This window comes from Ylistrum balloti, unplaced genomic scaffold, assembly GCF_031769215.1.
Source record: "Ylistrum balloti isolate Yb309-2 unplaced genomic scaffold, AGI_CSIRO_Ybal_v1 Utg370036, whole genome shotgun sequence".
In the NCBI taxonomy this organism is placed as follows: Eukaryota; Metazoa; Mollusca; class Bivalvia; order Pectinida; family Pectinidae; genus Ylistrum; species Ylistrum balloti.
In genome coordinates this window covers 402,561-430,217 of record NW_026782096.1, presented here as the reverse complement: position 1 = coordinate 430,217, position 27,657 = coordinate 402,561, and the positions used below count along the sequence as shown (strand labels likewise).

Here is a 27,657-nt window from a genome sequence, read left to right as displayed (position 1 = left end):
GAGAAAGTTTAAAATATGTTTTTCAAGATGGCAGCCATCTTGGATTTCAGATCGATCTGAACATTAACAACAGTTGGTCAGGACCATCTAAGGATCATTTAACACAAGTTTGAGTTCAATACCAGTGTTGGAACTTGAGAAGATGTTAAAAATGTCAAAAGTTTACGCATGGGAGATGACGACGGACAAAGCATAATGGCTATAGGTCATCATGACCCGAAATGTATTTTTCATGGTAGTAGCCATCTTTGAACCAGCATGGAAAATAAGAAAACTTACTCAGGCCCATCCCATGATCATTCCTGGTAAGTTTCAACTGAAACCCACCAATAGAACTACAGAAGATAAATACCTGTATGTGAAGCGACTACATACAAAACTAGAGAGTTATTTCACCTACATTTGTAAGTTGACATTCTTTATCCTATACAAGAGACTAATAGAAGATTCAATCTGAACCGATTTGTAAACTTCATGGCTACTCGTTTAGAAAAAACAACAAAAAACATCTTGGTAATCTTAATATATACTTTATATAAAATAATATGATATTTTTCTAGATACTTCATTTCACAAAACAGGTAAGAGGTAATATTGGGGAAACAAAAAATTAATTGCACAGTGAAGTCTTCATGCCCTCATCACTGCTAAGACGGAGATTCAATGCTGGTATACTATACTTCAATATGAAGGTTGGAAGGGCGTTCAGTCTTTCGCCCTAAAATTCATTGAATGCTAAATACAATTATATTCATGCATAGAACATACTTACACTGGCGTTTTTGTAAGATTATATTTTAAACTGTTGATGTCAGAAACTTTAAAAAAGACGTTTTCTAATTTTTCTACAGGTAAAGTAGGTAAAACTTGACATCACTGAGTCCTTTTTTTTTCAAGCCATAGAGCTAGTTTTTCACCGCCTTTAATTAAGGGAAATAACACTCGGCGGCGAAGTGTCTTTATCAATCCTACATCAAATTTAAGGGTTCATCATTGTACATAACTGCCCCATTGCCTCATATGAGAAAATATTGCATTTTACATAAAATTATATATATTATATGTTATAATAGCACGTGCAAAATCAACTATAAAAATGTAAGTAATCTGTTATTACAAAAAATATAATAATTAAAAATTGAGAACCTAAAATTCACTGGATACCATTAAACCCAATAATTTGCTGAAGTTTGAACTTACTTAGAATAAAAAACATGAAAGATATGTCACAACAACAAAATTGTGTTATATCCCTCTCAATATAGAAATATTAATTGTGAACACTTTTGTGGGGTTTTACTGCCGGTACCATGTAAATTGAAAATATCTATATCTTATGATATCTTGAGACTTTTTCTTCCAAGTTTAGAAATTACAAGATCATTTCTGATCAAAAGGAGAATGAAAGTATCATCTGAATGATGGTTTCCTTCTAATGCGATAACAGTAATGAAATTCCTTACATAATTATGAACGTAAAAATGTAACACAAAAAGTTTATAAACGATCGCTAACAAAATGCATTTCTGTTGAAATGGAAAAACTGTAAGTAACACTATGTGATTATCTGTTAGTGATAGAGCGGTGGTTGATTAATAAAGACATGATTCACGTATATAAAAATGATACCAGATTTCCCATACACCAACACTTGTATGATTCCAGCCTAATGAAGGCAGATTTTATTTATTACAATACTGATCATGGCTTAATTTCTTCAGAGTGAATTGAATATTTGAAACAAGCTTGGAATCAACAAAGTTCCAAAAGATTACTATTTCTTCATCATCATTCATTACTTAGATGATTTTTCCATTTATTTTTCTGCAATGTCAAACAGAGCTAAATTAAGATGGCAAATCTTTCATTTATTAATTAATGTCAAATAGAAACTACATGTAAAAAGAAACATATTTTTAAGAGTATGATGACAACCACCTGTTGTAGAAATAGTTCTATTGAACTAAAGTTCAATTATTGTACCTGTAACACACGATACAAAATTGAGAAAGAAAAAGAATGTCTAGTACCCCTAATTATTTGACAAAACAAACACATATACATATCCCTTACATTGTTGTCTTTAGCACTATATTGTAGTATTTACCGGGTAAACCTTTTAACTAAAACATTAATGACAAAAACAGCCGGTTGAAAATTTTTTACGCAAAACAACTGCTGATTGGTCAACTTTGTTTCCCATAATTCACTGAGAATGTTAACAGCAGCTGATTGGCTGAGTATATCTAACTCATGGTGTGAGTCTCTTGGGGTCACGTGGGAACATGGACGTTTTCCTGATATTGTCTAGGCCGAGGTACAGCATACAAACTCTCTCCATACCTGAGGAAAAGAAACAAGCAACTAAAATCACCCATGATTTGGTTGAATTATGATTATTGAAATTTCTTTTCCATGTGTTTTATTTTTTGTCTTAGATAGTTAAGCATGCATATTCAGTTTTCTATCACAATAATTTAAACTTGAACTACATGGAGAATCTATATTAAATTAAAGTGAATGTTTTTTCTAAAAGAATCAATTTTCATCTGTAATCAATTGAAGTACAAAGTAATTTGGAAGAAAATTATGATGTTGATGATGAATAAGCTAATTAACAATGTGTAGGACTGAATTTGAACATACTTTGAATCCTTCCTGTGTAGAACAATTGGGAATATGACAATTAACATTTTAAGAGAACCTTATCCTTAAATGGAAACAGAGCTCAACCAAACATTGAGATGTCTTCTGTAACCAATATATGAAGTAATTTGTGATCCCTAATTAACTTACCTATACCACCACCAGCGTGAGGTGGTGCTCCGTATTTGAAGGAATCAATGTAGGCCTTTATTTTCTCTAAATCTGAGGAAGAGAAGATTCATGTCAAGCAAATTATGTTATGCCAGTGGGAAGTCATTGTTTAACTAGAAATATTTACTGTATTTTAGTCTTCCCCTACACTTGCCAAGAGAGTGACCATTAATCTAATTCTACACAAAAGGAAAAGAAAAAAATAAGCAAAGTTGATTAATATATCCTATAGTCACTTATTAGAATTTCTACTTCACTGACAAAGAAACTGTTACTTTCTAAACTTATGATATCTGGCCAGTTAACAGACAAACTGCTAATTGGATATTCAAACTTTACAATCAACGACTCATTATAGCGCTTCAGGGAGTTTGAGGCCACATCATGACATATCTCTGGAAAGCTTTGTGGAGCTTGTAACTAGATGACAAACTTAAATTATGGTATCAATAAATATTTCAACTGAAACCCAGCTTTAATAAATATTTTCAAGGCTTCTAACAAAGTTTTTGTATGCCTGCGATGTCACTGGATTTATGATAGTGAGCTCCATTGGGATTAGGACTAGTTTTTCATGATTCCTCTAACAAGAACGCATCATTCCTATATGCAAAATGGTAAAGATCTCCATGGGGCATGCTATCAGGAGAATGATAGCTTTATCACTATCACTGCAGCAAGTGTTACAACTAAGACTTACCTATTCCATGATGTTTGGCTCTCTCAGACAAGAAGCTGGGGTCGTGGACCCTTTGGGCACCCGACAGGATCTCCTCTCCTCGCATGAACATGTCATAAGAATTGGACCATTTCTAGTAAACAAACCGAGACAATGACGTAAAGACAATCTAAGATTGAATACATATCAGGCAAAATGTTCTCTGATAGCTGAATATGTGAACCAACTCATTACAAGATATCAGTACAATTTTTCATCCTCTTGAAGGTAAGATAATGAAATTTCACGCAGATAAAATAGCATGGACGTGCTAATCCAAACTGGGGAAAATATGAACTTAAAAAAAGATTTACATGGAGACTTTTGAAAAGGTATGAGGATAAGAAAAGACCAGGTGTTCCAGAAGAGTAAGGTCTTCTGCTTGATTGACAACACTTGCCATGTTAATCTAATGAGAACAAGGTATACAACAACAGAACCAACCATGAAACTGACAAGCACCAAACACGTCCTGCTTCATATCACACAAAGAAATACAGTTTTAGTATGTGCTGTAAACATACATATTTCAGCAGTCCTTTCAGGTGCTGTATGTTGTAAACATAGCAATTAAATTGAATTGTAAGTTCATCATTACGCTAATTTCACCCTAATTGATATGTTGTTGAAATTTGATAGTACTAAAATAAGTATGTTTACATTATTTACTTTGATATTTTCACTGTGTATCTACAAAATCTAGTAACCGTTGATGTTTGAACATCTTAATTGACTTCCTTACAGGTATCATGTATCACATCAAAACTATTCACCTATAGTGGTAACTGTACTACTGTACTGCCTTGTAAATCACACCATTATTCCAGCCCAGCAGACCTGATATATACATGTAACTACAACACTAGCTGTATTCTTTGATATCTTCTGCTAATCAGCTTTTAGTTTTTTGGTTGTTGATGATATAATCTGGTATGATGACTGTACCTTGTTGTGCGGGTCTGGCATTGTGTAAAATGGACGAACTGCCAGAGGGAACTTGTCCAAGATGTAGAAGTCGGTATCATACTGTAACAAAAAACATTAAAACCAGAGATAAACTTTCTGTAAAACAAGAAATAACAAAAAATGTTATCCCAATATCCACCTTTAAATAAACACAATATTGTGAAAGTTAATTAGTCAGCCCTCTTGCCTGTGTGGCCAGGATACATATAAAACTTTTACAAAAGCAATGTCTGGGGTATAGGAAATTTCTACTGGTAACTTCCATGCCACGACTCAAAGGTCACTATGGAAACTTAAGAATGATACAGAAATTAATAAGTCTTGAGACCAAAGATCTAGTAAGAAAATAGGATTTTATTTAGTATCTATGCTTTGCAAGTAAATATCTGTTGTATTTCCTAAGAGAATTTTGTTATGACTGAGGACATGTGTTCTACTTAACAGTATTTAGGCTGAACTACAGGCTAAAAACTACACACTTTAGTTTTATCATCAAGAGCAGAAGTCATAATTACTGTATTATTTTGGTTCTCTGCTACAACATCTGAACAGGAAGAACTTACTTTAAACCAAATTTCATTTTGGGTTGATAATTATTTTAGAGAATGGGTTATATCAATATGTGAGATAACTAAAATGTTACCTTTGCTTTAACAAGTCTTCCAAGGAATTTCTCATTGGGTGTACTTAAATCGTCCTCATCGTCCATCTCAATGCCATTGTCCCTCAGCATCTGGACTGCTTCCACGTACTCCAGGCGCAGACTAGATGTATGTAAGATTTACTTTATGTAAGTGTATTTCAAATACATACAGGTGTAAAGGAACCACTTTTATCTGTCAATTAACTATATAGATATTTCAGCAGTGTGCATCTCATTTTTGGTTTAATACTTTTAGGATTCATTTGGTTACTTGTAATAGCAAACATATTTCACCATAAAAATGTGTGAAAATTTAAAAAATAAAAATCTGTGGAATTCTATTACTGTAAACATAGAAGTTTACACTAAATGTATAGAAGTCGATCATCTGCTTAAATTTCATCTATTCAGAATGTTGTTATTGTCTGTGTCCCACAGAGGTGAAGAAAAATCTCTGACAGAATGTTCTGTCATTGTCTGTGTTCGACAGGGGTGATAAAAGATCTCTGACAGAATGTTCTGTCATTGTCTGTGACCCACAGAGGTGATAAAAGATCTCTGACAGAATATTCTGTCATTGTCTGTGTCCCACAGAGGTGATAAAAGATCTCTGACAGAATGTTCTGTCATTGTCTGTGTCCCACAGAGGTGATGATAGATCTCTTGACAGAATGTTCTGTCATTGTCTGTGTTCGACAGGGGTGATAAAAGATCTCTGACAAATGTTCTGTCATTGTCTGTGTCCCACAGAGGTGATGAAAGATCTCTGACAGAATGTTCTGTCATTGTGTCCCACAGAGGTGAAGAAAGATCCCTGACAGAATGTTCTGTCATTGTCTGTGTCCCACAGAGGTGATAAAAGATCTCTGACAGAATATTCTGTCATTGTCTGTGTCCCATAGAGGTGATAAAAGATCTCTGACAGAATGTTCTATCATTGTCTGTGTCCCACAGAGGTGATGAAAGATCCCTGACAGAATGTTCTGTCATTGTCTGTGTCCCACAGAGGTGATAAAAGATCTCTGACAGAATGTTCTGTCATTGTCTGTGTCCCACAGAGGTGATGAAAGATCCCTGACAGAATGTTCTGTCATTGTCTGTGTCCCACAGAGGTGATGAAAGATCCCTGACAGAATGTTCTGTCATGGTCTGTGTCCCACAGAGGTGATGAAAGATCACTGACAGAATGTTCTGTCATTGTCTGTGTCCCACAGAGGTGATGAAAGATCACTGACAGAATGTTCTGTCATTGTCTGTGACCCACAGAGGTGATGGAAGATCCTTGACAGAATGTTCTGTCATTGTCTGTGTCCCACAGGGGTGATGAAAGATCCCTGACAGAATGTTCTGTCATTGTCTGTGTCCCACAGAGGTGATAAAAGATCTCTGACAGAATGTTCTGTCATTGTCTGTGTCCCACAGAGGTGATAAAAGATCTCTGACAGAATGTTCTGTCATTGTCTGTGTCCCACAGGGGTGATGAAAGATCCCTGACAGAATGTTCTGTCATTGTCTGTGTCCCACAGAGGTGATAAAAGATCTCTGACAGAATGTTCTGTCATTGTCTGTGTCCCACAGGGGTGATGAAAGATCACTGACAGAATGTTCTGTCATTGTCTGTGACCCACAGAGGTGATGGAAGATCCCTGACAGAATGTTCTGTCATTGTCTGTGACCCACAGAGGTGATGGAAGATCCCTGACAGAATGTTCTGTCATTGTCTGTGTCCCACAGAGGTGATGGAAGATCCCTGACAGAATGTTCTGTCATTGTCTGTGACCCACAGAGGTGATGGAAGATCCCTGACAGAATGTTCTGTCATTGTCTGTGACCCACAGAGGTGATGGAAGATCCCTGACAGAATGTTCTGTCATTGTCTGTGACCCACAGAGGTGATGGAAGATCCCTGACAGAATGTTCTGTCATTGTCTGTGACCCACAGAGGTGATGGAAGATCCCTGACAGAATGTTCTGTCATTGTCTGTGACCCACAGAGGTGATGGAAGATCCCTGACAGAATGTTCTGTCATTGTCTGTGACCCACAGAGGTGATGGAAGATCCCTGACAGAATGTTCTGTCATTGTCTGTGTCCCACAGAGGTGATGGAAGATCCCTGACAGAATGTTCTGTCATTGTCTGTGACCCACAGAGGTGATGGAAGATCCCTGACAGAATGTTCTGTCATTGTCTGTGACCCACAGAGGTGATGTCCCTGACAGAATGTTCTGTCATTGTCTGTGTCCCACAGAGGTGATGGAAGATCCCTGACAGAATGTTCTGTCATTGTCTGTGACCCACAGAGGTGATGGAAGATCCCTGACAGAATGTTCTGTCATTGTCTGTGTCCCACAGAGGTGATGGAAGATCCCTGACAGAATGTTCTGTCATTGTCTGTGTCCCACAGAGGTGATGGAAGATCCCTGACAGAATGTTCTGTCATTGTCTGTGTCCCACAGAGGTGATGGAAGATCCCTGACAGAATGTTCTGTCATTGTCTGTGACCCACAGAGGTGATGGAAGATCCCTGACAGAATGTTCTGTCATTGTCTGTGTCCCACAGGGGTGATGAAAGATCACTGACAGAATGTTCTCTCATTGTCGGTATACCACAAAGTTTTCACTGTATTTTTTCTCTGCAATATATTCTTTATCCACTTACCTTGGTTCCAGAAATTTAAACGGCTCTGCAGGAAACTGTTTATTGATGGTTGCTATCTCTTCCTGAAAGCTAAAATAAAGATCATGTAAATTTCAAACGGCAGCATTAACAACATTATATTTTGCATTAAAACAGATTTTCTTATTAAGTAACAGATACAATATATAGGATAAGTAGGGTAGGATACAAAATCTGTCAGCCCAGCACAAATAAATATAAACATAAACAATGTTTTTGCTTCATAAACACTGACAGGTGTGCATTAACTGAAGTAAATCTAACCAAACCCCCACTCCCATCAACTTCATGAAAATTGATCACAATTCTGAGAAAAATCAACTGTTGCTTACTTGTCACGGAGACCTTTGAAGATAGAGACAAACATGTTTCCTATAACATCGATGACTTCATGGTAATGATACTTAAAGGCCATCTCCATGTCCAGTCCCACAAACTCTGTCAAGTGACGATGGGTGTTGGAATCCTCCGCTCGGAACACTTAACACAAGAAGTAAAATCTTTCAAAATCCTGATTTTGAATCTTTGTTCCATAGACTGGTATATTGAACAATAAGCCTATGTCGGGTAATAAGCCCATATATTGCTGTTTAGTACAATAATACCTTATAAACCCAACCCGTGTCACTAAAACGGGAGCAATATAATGGACCCTTTGACTTGTCCTGTAATAAGCCCATCTCATGACATTTTAAATAGAAGCAAAATGATGGACCCCTTGACATTTGTCCTGCAATAAGGCAAACCCCTATCATTGAGATTGAAGCAACATCACTGGCCCCAGGACTCGCTGTCCTGTAATAAGCCCAACCCCTAACACTAAGATTGATGCAATATAAAGGGCCCGAGGATTTACTGTCCTGTAATAAATCTACCCCGGACATTGAGACAGAAACAATATGATGAACTCCTGGGCTTATTGTAGGATAAACGCCATCTCTTAAATCTTTCTTTTCTTTGCTGGCACTGACGGTTGTGTATAAGGTTTCAAATGTAAGAAAGGTTCCATAGGAAACCCAGGTATAATGGCAAATACCTATAAAAAAAGAACCCAAACTCATATATATATTTACCTGCTCCGACTGTGAAGACCTTGTCGAAGTCAGAACAAATGGCCATTTGTTTGTAGAGCTGAGGTGACTGTGCTAGGTATGCATTGTTCTTGAAGTAGGAGACAGTGAAAACATTTGCGCCCCCTTCTGATGCAGCTGTAAGTAATACACACAGAAATGATTGACACTTCACGAAACTTAAAATTCTATTTTGTTGTCATTGGGGTAAATATGTCACAAAGAAAATCATAGCACTTACCTGATATAATTTTGGGTGTGTGGATCTCCACAAATCCCTGCTTTGTCAGCGAGTCCCTAAAGAATTTACAGATTCCAGCCTCCACTCTAAAGATGGCCTGGTTTGTAGTGGTGCGTAGGTCGATCACACGATTATCTAGACGAGTATCTTGTTTTACTGTAGCTAATTCCTGTAGTATAAAACTTCACAGTAAAACCTATCCATTTCAAAGTTACAAAGTTCTTCAAAAAACAAATGAGACACTGAATTAATTCTATTTTAACTTGTTTCTATTAGACAAAGATTATAAACAAGTAAATTTTATGTATAATAATAATGATTAAATTTATATGGAAATAACACAAGAGATAGCAGTGACTCACATCGTCAGGGTTGTCTGCTCTTGAGGCGTCCTCTACTAGTAGTGGTAGCCGTGGTAGAGCTGAGCTGACTACCCACACCTGTAAACAAACAAATAGATACCCTATCAAACAAGGGTAAAAGTTTCATTACCTAACAAATAATAATCTACTGGAACCCTTATTTTGAATTGACTCTCTTTGCTTCAAAAATATATCTCACACAGAATATTCAACCATTATGCTGGAATATTTTTTTTGAAAATTCATTAAGTTCAACTGTTGTTATTTTAAAATAGGATATTTCCCACAGGATAAAAGTTTTGCTTTGAATCTATCATTCAAAAAGCCACTCTGTTATTTCTAAATGAAAAAGTGAGTTTCCTGTATCAAAGCCAGACAGTCTTGATCATTATCTGCCAATAGTACATATTATCTGGAAAATTTTCTAATTAAAGAATAATACCTTTGAATCATTTTTCTGTACTGTGCAGACAAATAGTTTTAGATCATTTCAATTTAGAGTGAGATGTAAGGGATGTTACTGACCTGTTGACAGTGTAATTCTACTTCCTGTTGAGAACAGGAAGTGACTTTCTGGGAGACAGTCCTCACATATGCTTCCACATCTATGATAGATTCCTTCGTAACTCTACATCAACAAGTAAAATACAAGTCATCAGGCATTAAAGTCTACTGTGAATAATCATATTTGCAAACTTTGGGACTCACTTGTCTCTCTCAGATATAACACAGCACCACAAAACAATTCTATACAACTTTCAGTTTATCCGTTTAAAGGGTTATTTACTAGAATACAATGATTCATCAGGTAAGGATATAAACAGCATCAGAGTTAAGCATCATCAGCTTTCAAAATCAACAAAGCTCAGCATCCTCAGAGATCAGCATCCTCTGAGTTCAGCATCATCAGCTTTCAGTATCATCAGAGTTCAGCATCCTCTGTGTTCAGCATCATCAGCTTTCAGTATCATCAGAGTTCAGCATCCTCTGTGTTCAGCATCATCAGCTTTCAGCATCATCAGCATTCAGCATCATCAGTATTCAGCATCATCAGTATTCAGCATCATCAGCTTTCAGTATCATCAGAGTTCAGCATCCTCTGAGTTCAGCATCATCAGAGTTCAGTATCATCAGAGTTCAGCATCCTCTGAGTTCAGCATCATCAACGTTCAGTATCATCAGAGTTCAGCATCCTCTGTGTTCAGCATCATCAACGTTCAGTATCATCAGAGTTCAGCATCCTCTGTGTTCAGCATCACCAGCTTTCAGTATCATCAGAGTTCAGCATCCTCTGAGTTCAGCATCATCAGCTTTAAAAATCAACAGAGCGCAACATCCTCAGAGATTAGCATACCCGGAGTTCAGCATCATCAGCCTTCAACATCATCAGCATTCAGCATCATCAGCCTTCAGCATCCTCAGAGATCAGCATCCTCTGAGTTCAGCATCCTCTGTGTTCAGCATCATCAGCCTTCAGCATCAACTCTCTCTGATGCTGTCATAATGGATACTTTTACCTGATTTCTCTACAGCATACTTCACAGATAAAGAGTAAAGGGGCCTAATATCCTACCTAAATCCATGTATGATTCATAATGGATACTTTTACCCAATTTCTCTACAGCATACTTCACAGCTAAAGAGTAAAGGGGCCTAATATCCTACCTAAATCCATGTATGATTCATTTGGTTATTATTTTGTATATTTCAATCAATTCTCTAATTTAATATGAACAAGCAAGTCTCTAAATACATATGTATTCAGGTTTTCAAATATAAACAGGTATGTTATCACATATAATTTAATCAGACTAAATTGTTTCTCTTGATATAAAATCTCTCCAGCATCATTTCAAACCATAAGCATAAAATCTTAGTTAAATACTACCTAAGAAATTAACTTTACTCTCCAAACTTCTTGTAAATGCACTTCAAAGTGAACTCACTGAGTAGTAAAATGACCTTGTTACCTTTGGCCTGTTGTTAACTTGACCTGTCATCTCAACATGGCATATATTTCACACTGTGAACTAATCTTGCAGTAAACTTGATCCTGCAACTTCAGCCTTAATGAAGTTAACCTTGCATGTGACTTCATTCTTTGGTAAGCTTGATCTTGTGAACCAGTCTTGCAGTAAACATAACTAGGTGAACTCACTCTGTAGTAAACCTGACCCTGGGATCTCAATCTGCAGTATACTAAACCTTAGTGACCTCGTCCTTTAAGTACCTTGATCCTGTGACCTCAACCTACGGTTTACTTGACCTTGTGAACTCACCCAGCAGTAAACTTGACCCTGGAGCCTCAACCTACAGTATACTTGACCTTGTGAACTCACCCGGCAGTAAACTTGACCCTGGGGCCTCAACCTACAGTATACTTGTCCTTGTGAACTCACCCGGCAGTAAACTTGACCATCTGTTTGCTGACGTTGTCCCCAACATAAACGAGTGCCTGGACCGTCCACTTACTCTGTCTCAGCACAAAGAAGCATTGTTTACCTGTATAATAAATTAATGTTCAGTTATTAGAGTATTTAATACAGGTAGGTCTCGCATGGAATAATCAAGTTGGCACATCAGTCAGCTAATGACACAAGTATTCTACACAATTTGTCTGAAGATATCTGGGGAAGATAAATCATTTTAGCTAATTAAGTCCTACACTTCAACAATGAAGTCTTGTGGACAGCATGTGAAATGTCCCTTTTTGATTGCCTTGGCAAAGTTAGGTCAGTCACAAGGTAAGTGAATATTTAAATAAGAGTGAAAATTTCCGATTTACATGACCATGCTGATCAATCTTGTTTGGATATTTATTCTTTTGAATCAATGAGTTAAAACAATGAAATCTTTTCATTTCAATAAAAACAAGGCTGTCAGACAGGTTATGCTCCCTGAATGGGACAAAATTTAAGTATGAAAAATAACAAAAGGAAATAAATTATGCAAAAGAGAGTGATGGTTCTGGCACTGCACTTCTCCTTGCTGTGATCTATCTACCTATGATGTTTTATGTTGATATCACTTATAGTTTTTGCGTTATGAAGACAGCTTGCAATGATTTTCCTTATCTTATTTTATGGTGACCACCTCAGATTTCTTAAAAAGTATTGTAACATGGTAGGCATGAGGCCAGAATAATTAAGTTGGGTTTATAATGTATAAAGTAATATTATATAAGTTCAAACTGATCTAGTGGAGTACAGAATCAGTCTAAAATGTTTCATCCGACCAAAATAAAGATGTCTATTGTCATATACTCCTAATTGATCTCTAAACTTTCACATTAAAGAGCAAAAAAAATACCCATGCTCAAAACAATCTATAAGGTCAAAGTTAGAGAAGTTGGATGTTAACATTATGAGTTGTCTGATACCTTACCTTTACTCCTGCTTGTCTGTAGCCTTGCCCTAACCCAGACTTTCTGGTCACTAAGGTCAGGGGTCAGCTGTTTGAGGTCAACGATACGGCGGTCCGGCTTGCTTGCAGACTGGATCATTTCCATCATGCCATACTGTCCTTTAGACACATCCTCTCCTTCCTCCTGTACAACAGGAGATTTTTTTACATTGACAACAGAAATAACAAACTGAAGTTAAAACAAAGAAAGAAACCCCCATGTCCTGTGAGTTTTACCTTCTGGCCATGTTAACTAAATCTTGGAAACTTAAGCTTATAAAGCTAGACAACACTATTGTAACTTGACAACACAACATACTTCTGGTATTCAAAATTAATTGATATGTTTACCGTTGCAATTAAAATATTGTGTGCTACAAACATCATTTTAAAAGGAATCAACATATATTCAAAAGAGTCATTTTCTTAAATGTCAATTTCATTTCAGAGTATGTTAACGCACCTCATCCTGCTGCTGCTGTTGTTGTTGTTGTTGTTTATACTCTGCCTTCTTGGCTGCTTTCTCTGCATCCTTCTGGGCCTTCTTCAGAGCCTTCTTAGAAGGTCTGTAACAAAAAGGATTTAATCTCAGGAAGCTGAGAAATGGACCAGCCTGTGCTGATATGGATGTCTCATTAGGCAAACACTTTATCCTGATTGCTCTGGATGACATACAACTGTCCTCCCTTATGCTGTTCAGTGTGGAAGCCACCAGCTATTACAAGGAGACTGTCTGAAAATGACCCTGACTGTTCACAATAAGATTAACCCAACAAACAACTTGTTACCATCACATTCCAATTAAAATCACGTCTTTTCATAAAAAATGAGTCATGATATCAGGCAAGTTCTCACTGTATTCCAACGACATTTTCTTCAGGTTGGTAAGAACCATTGAATAAAGGCGTAGAATGTGTTTCAAATCACATATCTATATATTTAAATCTCAATTACAGTTTGTAATTTGTTATGATCGTCTGACTTTGTGAATATCTGCTGAAGATAACGTGATCATATATAGTGAATGACAAAAGAACATCCATTGGTTATGCATAATTACCTAGCATTTAGTCAAACTTTGTTATTTTGAAGTTGTTCGGGCCATTGGAAAACTTCAATTTATCCCAGTATTTGGTCTAAGTCAGACCGAATGTCAGGTGAAAAATTTGCTGGGACAGAATGAAAAGGGTTTTCAAATCACTTGAATTAGAGGTAAAGAGATTTAACTGTGTATATATACAGTTATCTATTAGAGCAGAAACAAAACAGAACTAGCCTTTCAGATTGGAAAATACATGAAATTAATGGTAACAATATCTCAATTTAAACTCCAAATCCAACAAATGAAGGCAAAAATAGGAAGTAAAGAATGTTTTACTTGGGGAACCCTGAAAAAACAACAAGAATAAGACCAGGTGTTCCAAAAGGGACGATAAAAGTATCTTTTAACTTCACATTTGGTTGAATATCTGTACAAGAACTTAGTCCGGTTAATTTTGGCTATTGATAAAAGGTAGATAACTCCTACAGAAACTGCGGAGGAAAAAACCTGTGAGCATACATCATTGTAAGTTGTCCAGTAAAGATTTGATTAACAAATGTTCAGACAGAAAAAATGACAGATTTAATGTGAAACAGGCAAACGGACAGACAATCGGAATTGGACAGATTTACACAGTAAAGGCAGATGGATGGACAATCTGACTCCTGTTTGCATTATTTCACTGCAAACAAGTAACGTAGATTTGGTAATAGGATACTGATACTGGAAATATCACCTGAGGTCATATAGTGTACGTCTGAATCAAGACCTTCTTATGGCTGTGTAGACAAGTTATAAACCCTTACCTACACATTGATGATTTATTTTTCTGTAAAAGCTAATGTTACATTAGGTAAGGAAGAAGTGGCTGATAGTCTTTTCTTACAATCATGAAACAGGCATAGTAGTCACTATTAATACCCCAGTATCAGCAGGGCAAGAATGTGTATCAATCTCTTTTGCTCATGAGATAGTATCAGTTGTTAGACTTAAATTGTGGCATAAGCATTTTTCACACCATTTTGTGTTACATTCTTTTTTCAACTGACTGCGATCAAATTCCAATTCAATGCACAATACACATCCCCCTTTTTTACACTAATATATATACCTGGTATTCTAAGTGCAGCATCTAATTCGAAGTAATTTGTTCTGGTCATAGAATGAAATTCATAGCAGCACTGTATAAAATGCCTTGGGACCTATCCACACGTGTCATCCATGAGTCTTTGTTAGAAATACTGTTAATTAGATTTTATATTTATTGCCAAGGAAATTTAAAATGTTCATTTCCTCAGGAATAACAAGATGGAGATTAAAAGATAGAATCCATCAAAAATCAAATGTCCCGTTTGACACTTAATTTTTTTTTCAATAAATTTGAGGGGAAAAAATCAGTTAATGATGCTGATTAAAGTTTTATTAAAACATTATAAGCACTTTAACTTGTCATGGCTGACTGACCATATAAAGTACCTGTGAACAGCAACAATTGATACTTTCCAACGGCACGTGTACCCTGTACAATCAAGAAATCTGACACTGGCATACACAATAGAGTTAGCTTTCTTGGAATTCTCTATTAACTCTCATTCTATGGATCAATTGACCTAACAAACCCCTGGATGTTTGTATTTAAAGTTTCACCAGTATACAGCATATTTTGATTCTTTATTAAACCAGGATATTCCCACAAAAAGAAAGATAACAATAACTATCATATTACTGTCTACTGTCTAAGATTTTTATTGAGTTGCCTATTTCTACATAAGATATAATTTAATGTATAAAGACTCTTAAAACTTGAGTTGAATGAGGTAGTTATATTCAAACTAACCTGAAATTAAAATCTTCAATGATTGCCGTACAATGACAAGAATGTAGGATTCACAATAATATATTATATTATTTACTTTACATTTAACTCCTAATGTCTCAAATCAGTTGGGTTGATTGTTTCCTGCTTGCTCACCAAAATGAATCTGTTCAGCTCCTTAAAATAATTGGGCAGTTCACAAAAGTTAGATATACACAATAATGTGCCAAACTTTTAACAAACAATGAAAGTTTGTCTTCAACCTTTTCAAGATATGATACCATATTATAATTCTTCCTTTTATAAAAGTATGAAAAAGCTGTGAATAACTAAAGAATCATTTTTCATCATTTTCAGATACCTTGGTGTAAGACATTCAACAGCCAGAAGTAAAGAACAATTAGTGTTCCTACAGATGTGTGTCTTCAATTAGTGTTCTTACAGACATGTGTCTTAAATAAGTGTTCCTAAAGACATATGTCTTCAATTTGTGTTCCTACAGACATGTGTCTTCAATTAGTGTTCCTACAGACAAATGTCTTTATCAAATTTCTCTTGCAGTTTCCCGCCATAAGTCAAACTCCACCTATACATCAACACCTTACAGGGTAAACAGCACCACACAAAATAATAAACTGTTAAACTTGTCTTTGATGTAATGAAACATTTTCTCACCAGGTGTCCGAGGTTCATTTCGGGTATCTGATCCTCATTAGAATTTCATCATTAAAGCCCCAGCATTTAAACTGTACCAGAATACCTAGGGTATCATTAATAGCTTACACAATGAACCAAATCAAGATCTTCATTTTACCTTTACAAGATCATACAAACAAAAAATCCAATAAAGAAAGGATGGATGTAGGCAACTATGAAGTGATCGCTAAATGTAGACCCATATTGCTACCCATCCGGAACCATAAGCACATTGGACAATGAAACACATTTATAAAGTAGAAATTTAAAAGTCTGTACTGAGACTAAATATACCAGACACACCATGGCAGGTAACAATTATGTGAACCAACGCGTTATATGACTCTAGAGAGCGATACACATTAAATAGGAAATCATATATATATGACGGAGACGTTCTTGAAACATCTAAGGAAAAACACGTGACAAAGGCGCGACTGACGACATTTAAAATAAAATGTGTTCTTATATCATTAACTCCCACCAGTACATCCAATCTACCAATCAAAATACACCGATTCTGGCATGTGACTATAAAAATGCAAAATGCAATGTACCTGCTATTGTCCGTGGTCTACCTGTCAGGTATACTGACACCTGGGGCTTTCTCACCTGCAACAAGCCATGTGGATGGTCTTAACCAGGTGTTAATACACTTTTAAACAGGAGCCTGATGTTCAAGGAGGCGGGCTTTTTTTTCTACTCTTATCTAGATACAACGTACGGAGATGTATGTGCAGTTGTTTACCATCTGACATACGAAACTCAAGTGTCTTGTCCAACGCACATAAACGGCAGCACGTCCTCGTGTAAAATCTGATCTTGTGTCAACTGAATGGGAAACTCACCTGCACTGGGTATATATATACTCGTCAGCACTACAAGATTGTAATCCAGTTTTACTGTCATTAAAAATTATCATATTTGATCCTCGTGCCAGTCTGACTTTCAACAAAAATGTTGACTTTAACTCATAAAAGTTTAAGATAAAAAAAATTTACAATAATTATCATGATAATATATTTCAGCTGTTCAGCCTCTCGTCACATGGTATATTTTTCAGCCGTCCATTACAAAACCTGCTGAGGTATTTACACCCTGCAAGATTGCCATCCTATAATGAAATGATATGCAAAGTAGATACAACTGATCAGGTGACAAAAACAAATTAATATGATTTATATGCACAGTCATTGTAACATTTTTCAGACAAAGTACTGATATTAAGAAAAATGTGTTTCACTTTAAAAAATGCTTTTGATCATCTAACAACATTCCATCATTAATACTTTAGGGCTAAAATGAACATAACAGCTTGTCTTCTCTCTGATAACATAATTATTCTGAGGACTCTGTTGTTCTGAAGTCTAGTATTTCCTTTTCTCTAGCAACTTTTTTTTAAATTTGCAAAATACATACAAACATTAAAGCCCACAAAATTTATAGATTTCCGATTATAAAATGTGAATATTCTTAAATACCAGTATATGGAATCAATCTCCACGAAAAAAAAAAAATCTTATTTACATAGAATTTTATTCATATAATGCTTTTAAGTACAATTTCATTGCCCGAATCTTTCAAATGGCAGATGAATAAAAAACATATATCACCAATTGTGAAGTTCAGCTCTTGCTTGTTAACCATTATCATACAGTTCCTATATTTTGATTGAATTTCCTGCCCAGCATTTATCATCTGGTCTAACTTTTTGTTGATGCTACTAAATGTCTGAATTTACATGATCATTCCTGAAATGTGGTAAAGTTCAATGAAAGTTTTTTTATTGTTTTGTTTTTGTTGTAATTATCAGTTGCCAAGATATTTTTCTATCAGTATTTAGACTTGCTTTACATCATATTATCCCTGTGGAATATGCTAGCTTGCTTGGCATTACCCAATGGGATCTTGTATTGCATGACATATAACCCCCAAGTACTTTTTCATTTCAGCTGTGGGTTGACCTGAACATTATCAAGATAAAGTAAATTTACTAGTACAATGATGGACAAAGGGGAACAGCAATGGGTCAATTGAGACCACTAAATGGCCAATGATGGCTCAATCTACCATTTGTCTGGACAAAACCTTAGTTGAAGATCCCAAGTGCATGGTTCAACACACCTTGCCCATGGCAGCTTATGTTTCTCAATAAGCCGAGAAATGGACCAGTATGTGCTAACTTGACTTTGCCCATCACATGCTGTCCAGAGCAATTAGAGTTAATGACCTTGAGCCTTTTATATGTTGTTCACTGAGGTAGCCATCAGGTACTTGAAGGAAACCCTGTCTTAAAATGACCCAGGCTGTTAAAAGGCAACAAACCCAGAAAACCTACATATAAAATGTACTGATGCCCTCTTTTTGATATTTATAATGAAAATATATTTATTTTATTATACTAATTAATTTGACCTTTGTGCACTTTGAATATTTGGTACACGCTACTGAATGATCTTAATTGGTTTTAGGCAAATTTTTAGCACTGGATGATAATTAAGTCCATTGAACTGTCAGGTATAGGCTTTAGATATATGGAAGCAGGTAGTGAGATGCTCTTGTGTATATTGAACTGAAATGCTAGTTTTGTATTAAGGTTAAAAAGGCTACCAACCCTTGATTTTTTCTTTATTTTTTTTCTTTCACATTCTGGCAAAAAAATGACTCTAAATCTCAATTTTGATTTTTGGTCATGTCTTGTTTGTTGGTGATACCCAAGAAGTACCAGTATCCACAGGCAAATTCACTTAGGCACTTAACATATATTTATACAAATTGACGACATCAAACAACTTTCTTGGAAGAGGAGAGCCACCAAAAGTTATTTATATACATACTTCTCGCAATGCGGTACTTTAGAAGCAGGAGTAAAAATCAAGGAAAAATTACTGAGAAAACAACTGAAATCACAGAGGGATCTTCACTGACACCCATATTGATTTAATCTTCATTTGATCTTTAAAAGATGATTCTCTTTTCTGTTTTTTTCTCATCTTTCCTCTGCTTTTGCTCTTAATTTGAATATGGTCAAATAGGCCCAAGATTCGCGCCATAAAATTAGAATTTCTACTTCCAACTGGAGTTAATAATCGACGACAATCTTAAATAGAAAGAAAAGCAGAATGAGGAACTAAATGAAAAGTGCAATAAACTTAGAAAGTAAGTATTGCCTCAGTGGTAACTTGAGATGTACCGACTGACAGGTATATCTGACCAGACCTGTATGTAGTAGCAACATCATCTCTCGTTCAAGTGGGTAGCAGGTTTGGAGTTGGTTGATCCAGTGTTGTTCCTTCCTTGCTGGTCATCCCAACTCCTGCAGTGGTCAATGGGTATCACCTGCATGTCATGTCATGAATTACTTAGTATATTGAAATGACTTGTTACAAGCACATCCGGGTGTTTCTGATTGATAGAACATCTGTGATTGTTGATCCTGAGATTAAGTGGTGTTTTGGTCTTGGTCTCCCTCACAAACTGCAAATGGCACTTGGCACACATAATCAAGTATATTACATTGGCCGATGTGCAGGATACTGACTGCAGGATGTAGTAGTTCTGGCTGTGGACCTCACATTTGAATGTACTGGCGTTGGGAGTATATAGATAAAGTTTGGACCTCTTACTGTTACATGTTTTGGAACGGTAGTGTGGGAAGTTGTTGGTAGTGCACCACTCACCTACCAGGCTTTTGATGTTTTTCCGTCTGTGATAATATGGTATTGGTGGTTCTGGGAAAAAGTTCTTAAGTTTACTTGATGACAGTAGAATTTGCCAGTGTTTCTGGAAGATTGTTGACAATGGTGGTATGCTAGGGTGAAAGGTCATCCCACAAGGTACTCTCCCAGTTTTTGGTTGGAATTGGTAACCAAGTATACTAGACCTGTCTAGTTCTTTAACTCTATCGATTTCGCAGTCGATCAGAGCTGCTTTAGATCCTGTTGAGTACATGGGACTTTAGTTCTAAGCAACGGCATCTAACGGAGTTGTCAGAAACAAGTATGGAATGCCCCTTCTGGTATGGGGTGAGTGACAACTACATGGGCGACGGTACTGGTAAGTGTCCGTGGGTTTACTGTATAAATCCGTGTTTATTTCTCCATTGGTGAATGTGTAACAAGTGTCCAAGAAAGTGTATATATATGACATAAGGAAGACTTCCAAAATAACAGATGTATAGTAAACTAATGACAATACTGTCCATGGACACCTCACAAACCTAAGTTTTAAAATCAGTAAAGTTTGGTTTACCAGCTCATGCCTTGACAGAACTGTAAAGTTTTTTTCATTATTTCAAGCTTTTTTAATGATTTTACCACAGCTTTGAAGCAAAATGAATGCACAGTATTTTTCACAGAAATTATGAAACAGAACACAATTTTCTCAAATGAATGTTCAAATTTTCCTAATTTTGTCTTATAAAAACAATAAACCTAACAGTAAACAAATGACTATAAGTGAAAAATATCTTTTTAATTTCAATAACTATCTAATTATTTTTTTTTATTGAAACTGATCACAAAACTTAAGAACAGCTTTGATATTGGTAAGATATTCACCAGAATAAATTTTACATAAAATTTTCAAGTGACAATTTTTCTACTAAATAAAATAAGAAAAAAAATATATATAAGTGATACATTCCTGACATATTTGTTGTTTTTTATGAGAATAATAAGATGTAATATAGAAGTAACATTTTTATCTGAATATCATGACCTAATTATCAAAACATAATTGACCTTTGACCCCAAAGAAATTTTTTATTGTTTGGCATGATCATAAATTATATTATGCACACAAAAGCTCATACACATACTGTATAAAACTGTTCTGCGTGACTCAACAGCAGCTCAACCGTGAACATGAATGTTTCATTTCTTTCCTTACCAACACACATTCCTTCATGATAGTAATTTAAAAGTCAGCACACATGTATGAACACTTAGGCCAGCAGTCAATTACAGAACACATAACATAAAATATCATGTGTATTCCAGATTTACCCTCATGCATCCAGAAATGGGACCCTTTCCCAATGGAAAATTTCCCTTGATTTTCAGTTTTGATGGATACTTCCCCCTTCAGCATTTTTTTGTTTCTGTGTTTTATTATTTATTTTTGAATTTTGGGTGTTATTATTTATTTTTGAATTTTGTTTTTCTTTCCTTTTTTTATAAGACTTTTTGGATCATGTTGATTGTGGAAAATGAAAGAATTTTGAGGGGAAAAAATGAATAAATGAATTTTGCAAGATATGGGTATCAAATGTCGCAATGGACAAATGTATCAAGTGTTGGTAGTTTAGAGGTTTTACCATTATGTTGGAAAGTCAGGTCCAAGTTTTTGTACTTTATGATCAATAATACAATCTCTGTATTGGACATTTTATGCAGAATTCCATATGGATGTTGTTAAAGAACTTGTAGATCAGAAAACTGGACAAGTTCTGTCCTATAAAATGTTATTCTTAGTTTAGGATTACCCAAGGCAAGGTCTGCTATAACTGATCCACTGACAAAATTGACGTCTATTGGGAAATCAATTCAAAAATCTCAAACATTAGGTAAAAAGAATACAAAGTTTTCGCCAAAATATTATGGACATTTATCTATCTAAAACAGTGTAATTGTAAACTCTAATCAAATCTTGTTTACTGCACAGTAATGTCCCTGATATTCTGATATCAGAACTATTTCGTGACTGTACCATTTAGTGACCAATATCTGTACCATTTAATGACTGATATCTGTACCATTTAGAGACTGATATCTGTACCATTTAGTGACTGATATCTGTACCATTAAGAGACTGATATCTGTACCATTAAGTGTCTGATATCTGTACCACTTAATGACTGATATCTTTACCATTTAATGACTGATATCTGTACCATTAAGAGACAGATATCTGTACCATTTAGTGACCAATATCTGTACCATTTAATGACGTGATATCTGTACCATTAAGAGACTGATATCTGTACCATTTAATGACTGATATCTGTACCATTTAATGACGTGATATCTGTACCATTTAATGACGTGATATCTGTACCACTTAATGACGTGATATCTGTGCCATTTAGTGACTGATATCTGTACCATTTAATGACTGATATCTGTACCATTTAATGACTGATATCTGTACCATTTAATGACTGATATATTTACCATTTAATGACTGATATCAGTACCATTTTATGACTGATATCTGTACCATTAAGTGATCGCCATCTTAACCATTTAGTGACTGATATCTGTACCATTAAGTGACTGATATCTGTACCATTTAGTGACTGATATCTGTACCATTAAGTGACTGATATCTGTACCATTTAGTGACTGATATCTGTACCATTAAGTGATCGATATTTGAACCATTTAATGACCGATATCTGTACCATTAAGTGATCGATATCTTTACCATTTAGTAACTGATATCTGTATCATTTAGTGTCTGATATCTGTGCCATTGAGTGTCTTATATCTGTACCATTTAGTGACTGATATCTGTACCATTAAGTGTCTGATATCTGTAACATTAAGTGACTGATATCTGTACCATTTAATGACTGATATCTGTACCATTAAGTGATCAATATCTGAACCATTTAGTAACTGATATCTGTACCATTTCAGGGTTTTCCATGAGAGCCGGTTGCCGGCCAATTTGACCGGCTACTTTGATCATTTGGCCACCTACACTGATCCAGTTCCATAATAATGTTCCGTACATGACTACACGTACACGGCAGGCCAGCCTCATACTTTCACTACACAGCCTACTACTAACAAAATTATGGAAAACCCTGCATTTAATGACTGATATCTGTACCATTTAATGACTGATATCTGTACCATTAAGTGATCAATATCTGAACCATTTAGTGACTGATATCTGTACCATTAAGTGACTGATATCTGTACCATTTAGTGACTGATATCTGTACCATTAAGTGAACGATATCTGAACCATTTGGTGACTGATATCTGTATGATTAAGTGACTGATATCTGTACCATTTAGTGACTGATATCTGTACCATTTAATGACTGATATCTGTATGATTAAGTGACTGATATCTGTACCATTTAGTGACTGATATCTGTACCATTAAGAGACTGATATCTGTACCATTAAGTGACTGATATCTGTACCATTAGGTGCCTGATATCTGTACCATTAAGTGTCTGATATCTGTACCACTTAATGACTGATATCTTTACCATTTAATGACTGATATCTGTACCATTAAGAGACGGATATCTGTACCATTTAGTGACCAATATCTGTACCATTTAGTGACTGATATCTGTACCATTTAATGACTGATATCTGTACCATTAAGAGACTGATATATGTACCATTAAGTGACTGATATCTGTACCATTTAGTGACTGATATCTGTACCATTAGGTGCCTGATATCTGTACCATTAAGTGTCTGATATTTGTACCACTTAATGACTGATATCTTTACCATTTAATGACTGATATCTGTACCATTAAGAGACGGATATCTGTACCATTTAGTGACCAATATCTGTACCATTTAATGACTGATATCTGTACCATTTAGAGACTGATATCTGTACCATTTAGTGACTGATATCTGTACCATTAAGAGACTGATATCTGTACCATTAAGTGTCTGATATCTGTACCACTTAATGACTGATATCTGTACCATTTAATGACTGATATCTGTACCATTAAGAGACAGATATCTGTACCATTTAGTGACCAATATCTGTACCATTTAATGACTGATATCTGTACCATTTAGAGACTGATATCTGTACCATTTAATGACCGATATCTGTACCATTTAGTGACCAATATCTTTACCATTTAATGACTGATATCTGTACCATTAAGAGACTGATATCAGTACCATTCAGCTTTGTTGTTTCAACTTCATTGTCTGATACTCTTTCGTTTATATGAGAATATGTAGACATTAAATGTTTGATTCTTTTGCTTTCAGACACATTTATCGGCTAGACTTCATCATTTTCCCTTGATATTTTGTGGTGCTTTGACAAGTGTTATCTCTTCTTAACTCCAGAGTATGAGATTCAAAGAAGATAAAAATCTACCTACAATTGTGGTAACTCATATTCAAAGATTCTCTAAGCATCAACTCTAAAGACTTTAAGTTATGGGGTGTATCTGTAATGCATGCTCAGTAAGTTCCTTCTCACCTCACACATGGCAATTTACCACTATAAAACACTACCTAACAAATAAGGACTTCTAATTTTTGTCACAAATTACTAATCTTATTTATTTTGTGCAGATTTTCACTCAATTTTTCCATACTGAACTCACATTGTAAAAATTGAAGAGCAGTACAATGACTTCTTAATCGTGATGTCACTTTTAAGCAAAAGATGATGCAATTTTTTCAAGGGCTGTTTTCTCTATATGTGCCTTCGCACATATTGTTTAGTCATGAGTGGTTGGAAACCTATATTTCTGGGTTGGACACCTTAGACATAGATTCTGGTCATAGAATTAACAAAGACATGATAATATCTAAGAGGTCATGCAACTAGAATCAAATCAGAACTGACTATAATGAAAAATGTGTTTCTTGTTACCTAGAAATTATTGCAGCAGCCTTAAAGACTGTATCATCTTTAAGCCTGCATCGCATCAGATGAAATACTGATCATGTAAGATTAAGCTGGATAGATTTCCAACTAATACAACATGTATAAAAATTTGATATTTCTGTAAAAGTATCTTGTACTGAAACACTGTTAAATGTGTTGGAACTTCCTGATATGTCATGTGCCATGCTCACAGATGAACCTTGGCATCTAAACTCACTTAACTGTTACTTTGCAAAATTATGACACTATCTGTTACAAAAAAAATCCTTACAATATTCCTAAAAATGGAAAATGAGAAAATGTGCAAGATCACAGGACATTTTACACAAACACTAGATCCAACTATTGTAATATTTATGTAGGTTACATACATGTACTGAACAATTCAAGATGTTGATGTTTCTTCTAAAGAAATCTGAAAATTTGTTTTCATGCAAAATACAACTATACAATCTCAGAGTTTCACTGAATTCCAGTTTACACATATTTGACATGTACTTTGTACTTTCTATCTCGTTCGATGCCGAATATGATATTTCATGCCAGCTTCAGCACAAGGATTTTTAGCCCCCCCACCCCCACCCCCCAAGCACCCTTCCATCTCGTACACACTAACCACACTGCACACACATTCACAAGGCACAGGGTTCACCACCTATGTCCCTCCCACCATCACCCCGCCCTGCGACGCACAACTGCCCTATATCCTAAACAACTTGTGTTTAATACCGAAGGTAAAACGGCCTGTTTCGTTTTCTCTACAAAATATATAAGGAATTGTCCACGTTGAACTATTTCATCATCCTATGTCATTATCATAAAGTTGGCATGGATTTCAATATTTCTCTTGTCTCTACAACTTCAAAATGTGATATAATTAAAGATAACGTTCGTCCGATGCACGTGGTTCTATTTACGAGTGTAACGATACAAATAAACTCACCCGGTTTGTTCTGAGTTCTCCATGTGGCTGTATGTGTGTGTGACAACTTCCGTGGATTTCGCCACACACAACCTTTACACAGGTATATATAGGTGATAGGTCTGCTTATATGTATATACGTAAACCTGTCTCTCTCACGCAAGCACCTGACAATACGTGAAATATCCGGTCTCGTGCACACGTGCTAACACAATCCCAGCATGCAGTTGACAACATGGAGAAGACGACGGTGGTGGGAGACGAGGCTCACTCAGCTGTGTATGTGTTTACCTGACTTTAATCCTTCCCTCGTGCCTCAGATCTGTCACCACAACAAATCAAAATGCCGAAGTCGTCGAGAAGAAAACAATCAAAGCCTCAACACATTTGTAGTAAGTATATTTATTGAGATCGTTATTTACGCTTAGTGGCAAAAAGTTGTCTGCTTCGTGTTGGGTGTGATCTGCTTTGCCATGCATGTAGTTTACGCGTGCGCGCATGACGTGATGGTAGAAACTGGTTGCTGGAAATACAACAAATTTCTCCATAGTTTCAGATTGATTTTTAGATCGATTTTTCGTCCACCACTTGACACTTCATTGTTGCTAAATGCGCGCGATCGCAAGCCGCACCGTGCATGTTTGCAGTGTGTCGCTCACATGAACGAGGTCAGCGGTGACAACATTCTAGGTCATTGGTTGTCAGCCGTGTGGCGAGGACTGTTACCTACCTGTGTGCCAAGCTCAGTGTAGTCTCATTCATGATCATGCCAACGTGACAACAATGCAAACGTGCATACGCACGCCTCGAAATGCTAATTCAATACACGTATGGATTTTTAGTGTGAAACCACAGAAACGAATCTATTTATAAACCAGTTCCAGCGATTAGCAAATTCGCTTCAATAATATCAGATAAAGCATTGAGGTTGTTGTAGAACCACTTTGCAATTTCTTTATGTAATTAAATGATCAAGTGTTAATTTAGATAACGGTTAATTACACTTTTATTTTATGTGGAAATAGATAAATAAGCGTCGTTATTTCATACACCTATTAAGAAAATGAAAAACAAATTAGGAATGGAAATGTCAAAGAATTTAAAATGAAACAAATTATAAATCAAAACAAAAATGATTTTTATATATTATGTATCAAATTTCGAACTTGTTTTTATGTTTTGTTTTTGTTAACTGTCAAAATCAACAGGTGTTTTCACTCAAGAAGAGTAACTCTGTTCCTATATACCTACCATTTTTCATACTTGGACAAAATGACACATTTGAAAATAAAAAATTTAGATTTTTGTTTGTTTCCTCTGACGAAAAGTTATCTTTGGTTTATAAAAAATAATATCAGAGCCAGAGATTGTTAGGTAGACTTCACAAAATGTTTCCCAAACTTTACTGATGCCATAGGAATTTTCACTGTCTAACACACACCTAAATGGAATGAACGCATATGCATACACATGTGGCACTATCCATTCACATGCAGTGGTATTATCACAGGAGTAATGTTATCACCTCAACTTGTACATGTGGAAAGAGATCAGGTGGGATGCAGGTGCACTCGTTGATAAGGTGATGAGATAAAACTCTGTGTGGTCCTGTTGCTAGTGCTGACAGTTATAAATAAAAGTCATCAAAAATAGATATTTATATTT

The 27,657-nt window shown here is 35.7% G+C and overlaps 1 protein-coding gene across 1 annotated transcript; it reads right to left on the bottom strand.

The window, feature by feature from the left end:
* Window positions 1–514: 514 nt before the first annotated feature.
* Window positions 515–26,146, bottom strand: LOC132548920 (aspartate--tRNA ligase, cytoplasmic-like). The gene is made up of 15 exons (XM_060212822.1): window positions 26,014–26,146; window positions 13,361–13,463; window positions 12,880–13,042; window positions 11,895–11,997; window positions 10,021–10,123; window positions 9,496–9,573; window positions 9,134–9,302; window positions 8,896–9,030; window positions 8,155–8,302; window positions 7,805–7,873; window positions 5,145–5,265; window positions 4,481–4,561; window positions 3,518–3,629; window positions 2,797–2,868; window positions 515–2,343 (listed from the first exon to the last, which is right to left on the bottom strand). Exons 1-15 carry the CDS (start codon window positions 26,034–26,036, stop codon window positions 2,252–2,254), a joined length of 1,572 nt encoding a protein of 523 aa, XP_060068805.1. The 5' UTR covers window positions 26,037–26,146; the 3' UTR covers window positions 515–2,251.
* Between the last annotated feature and the right edge of the window lie 1,511 nt (window positions 26,147–27,657).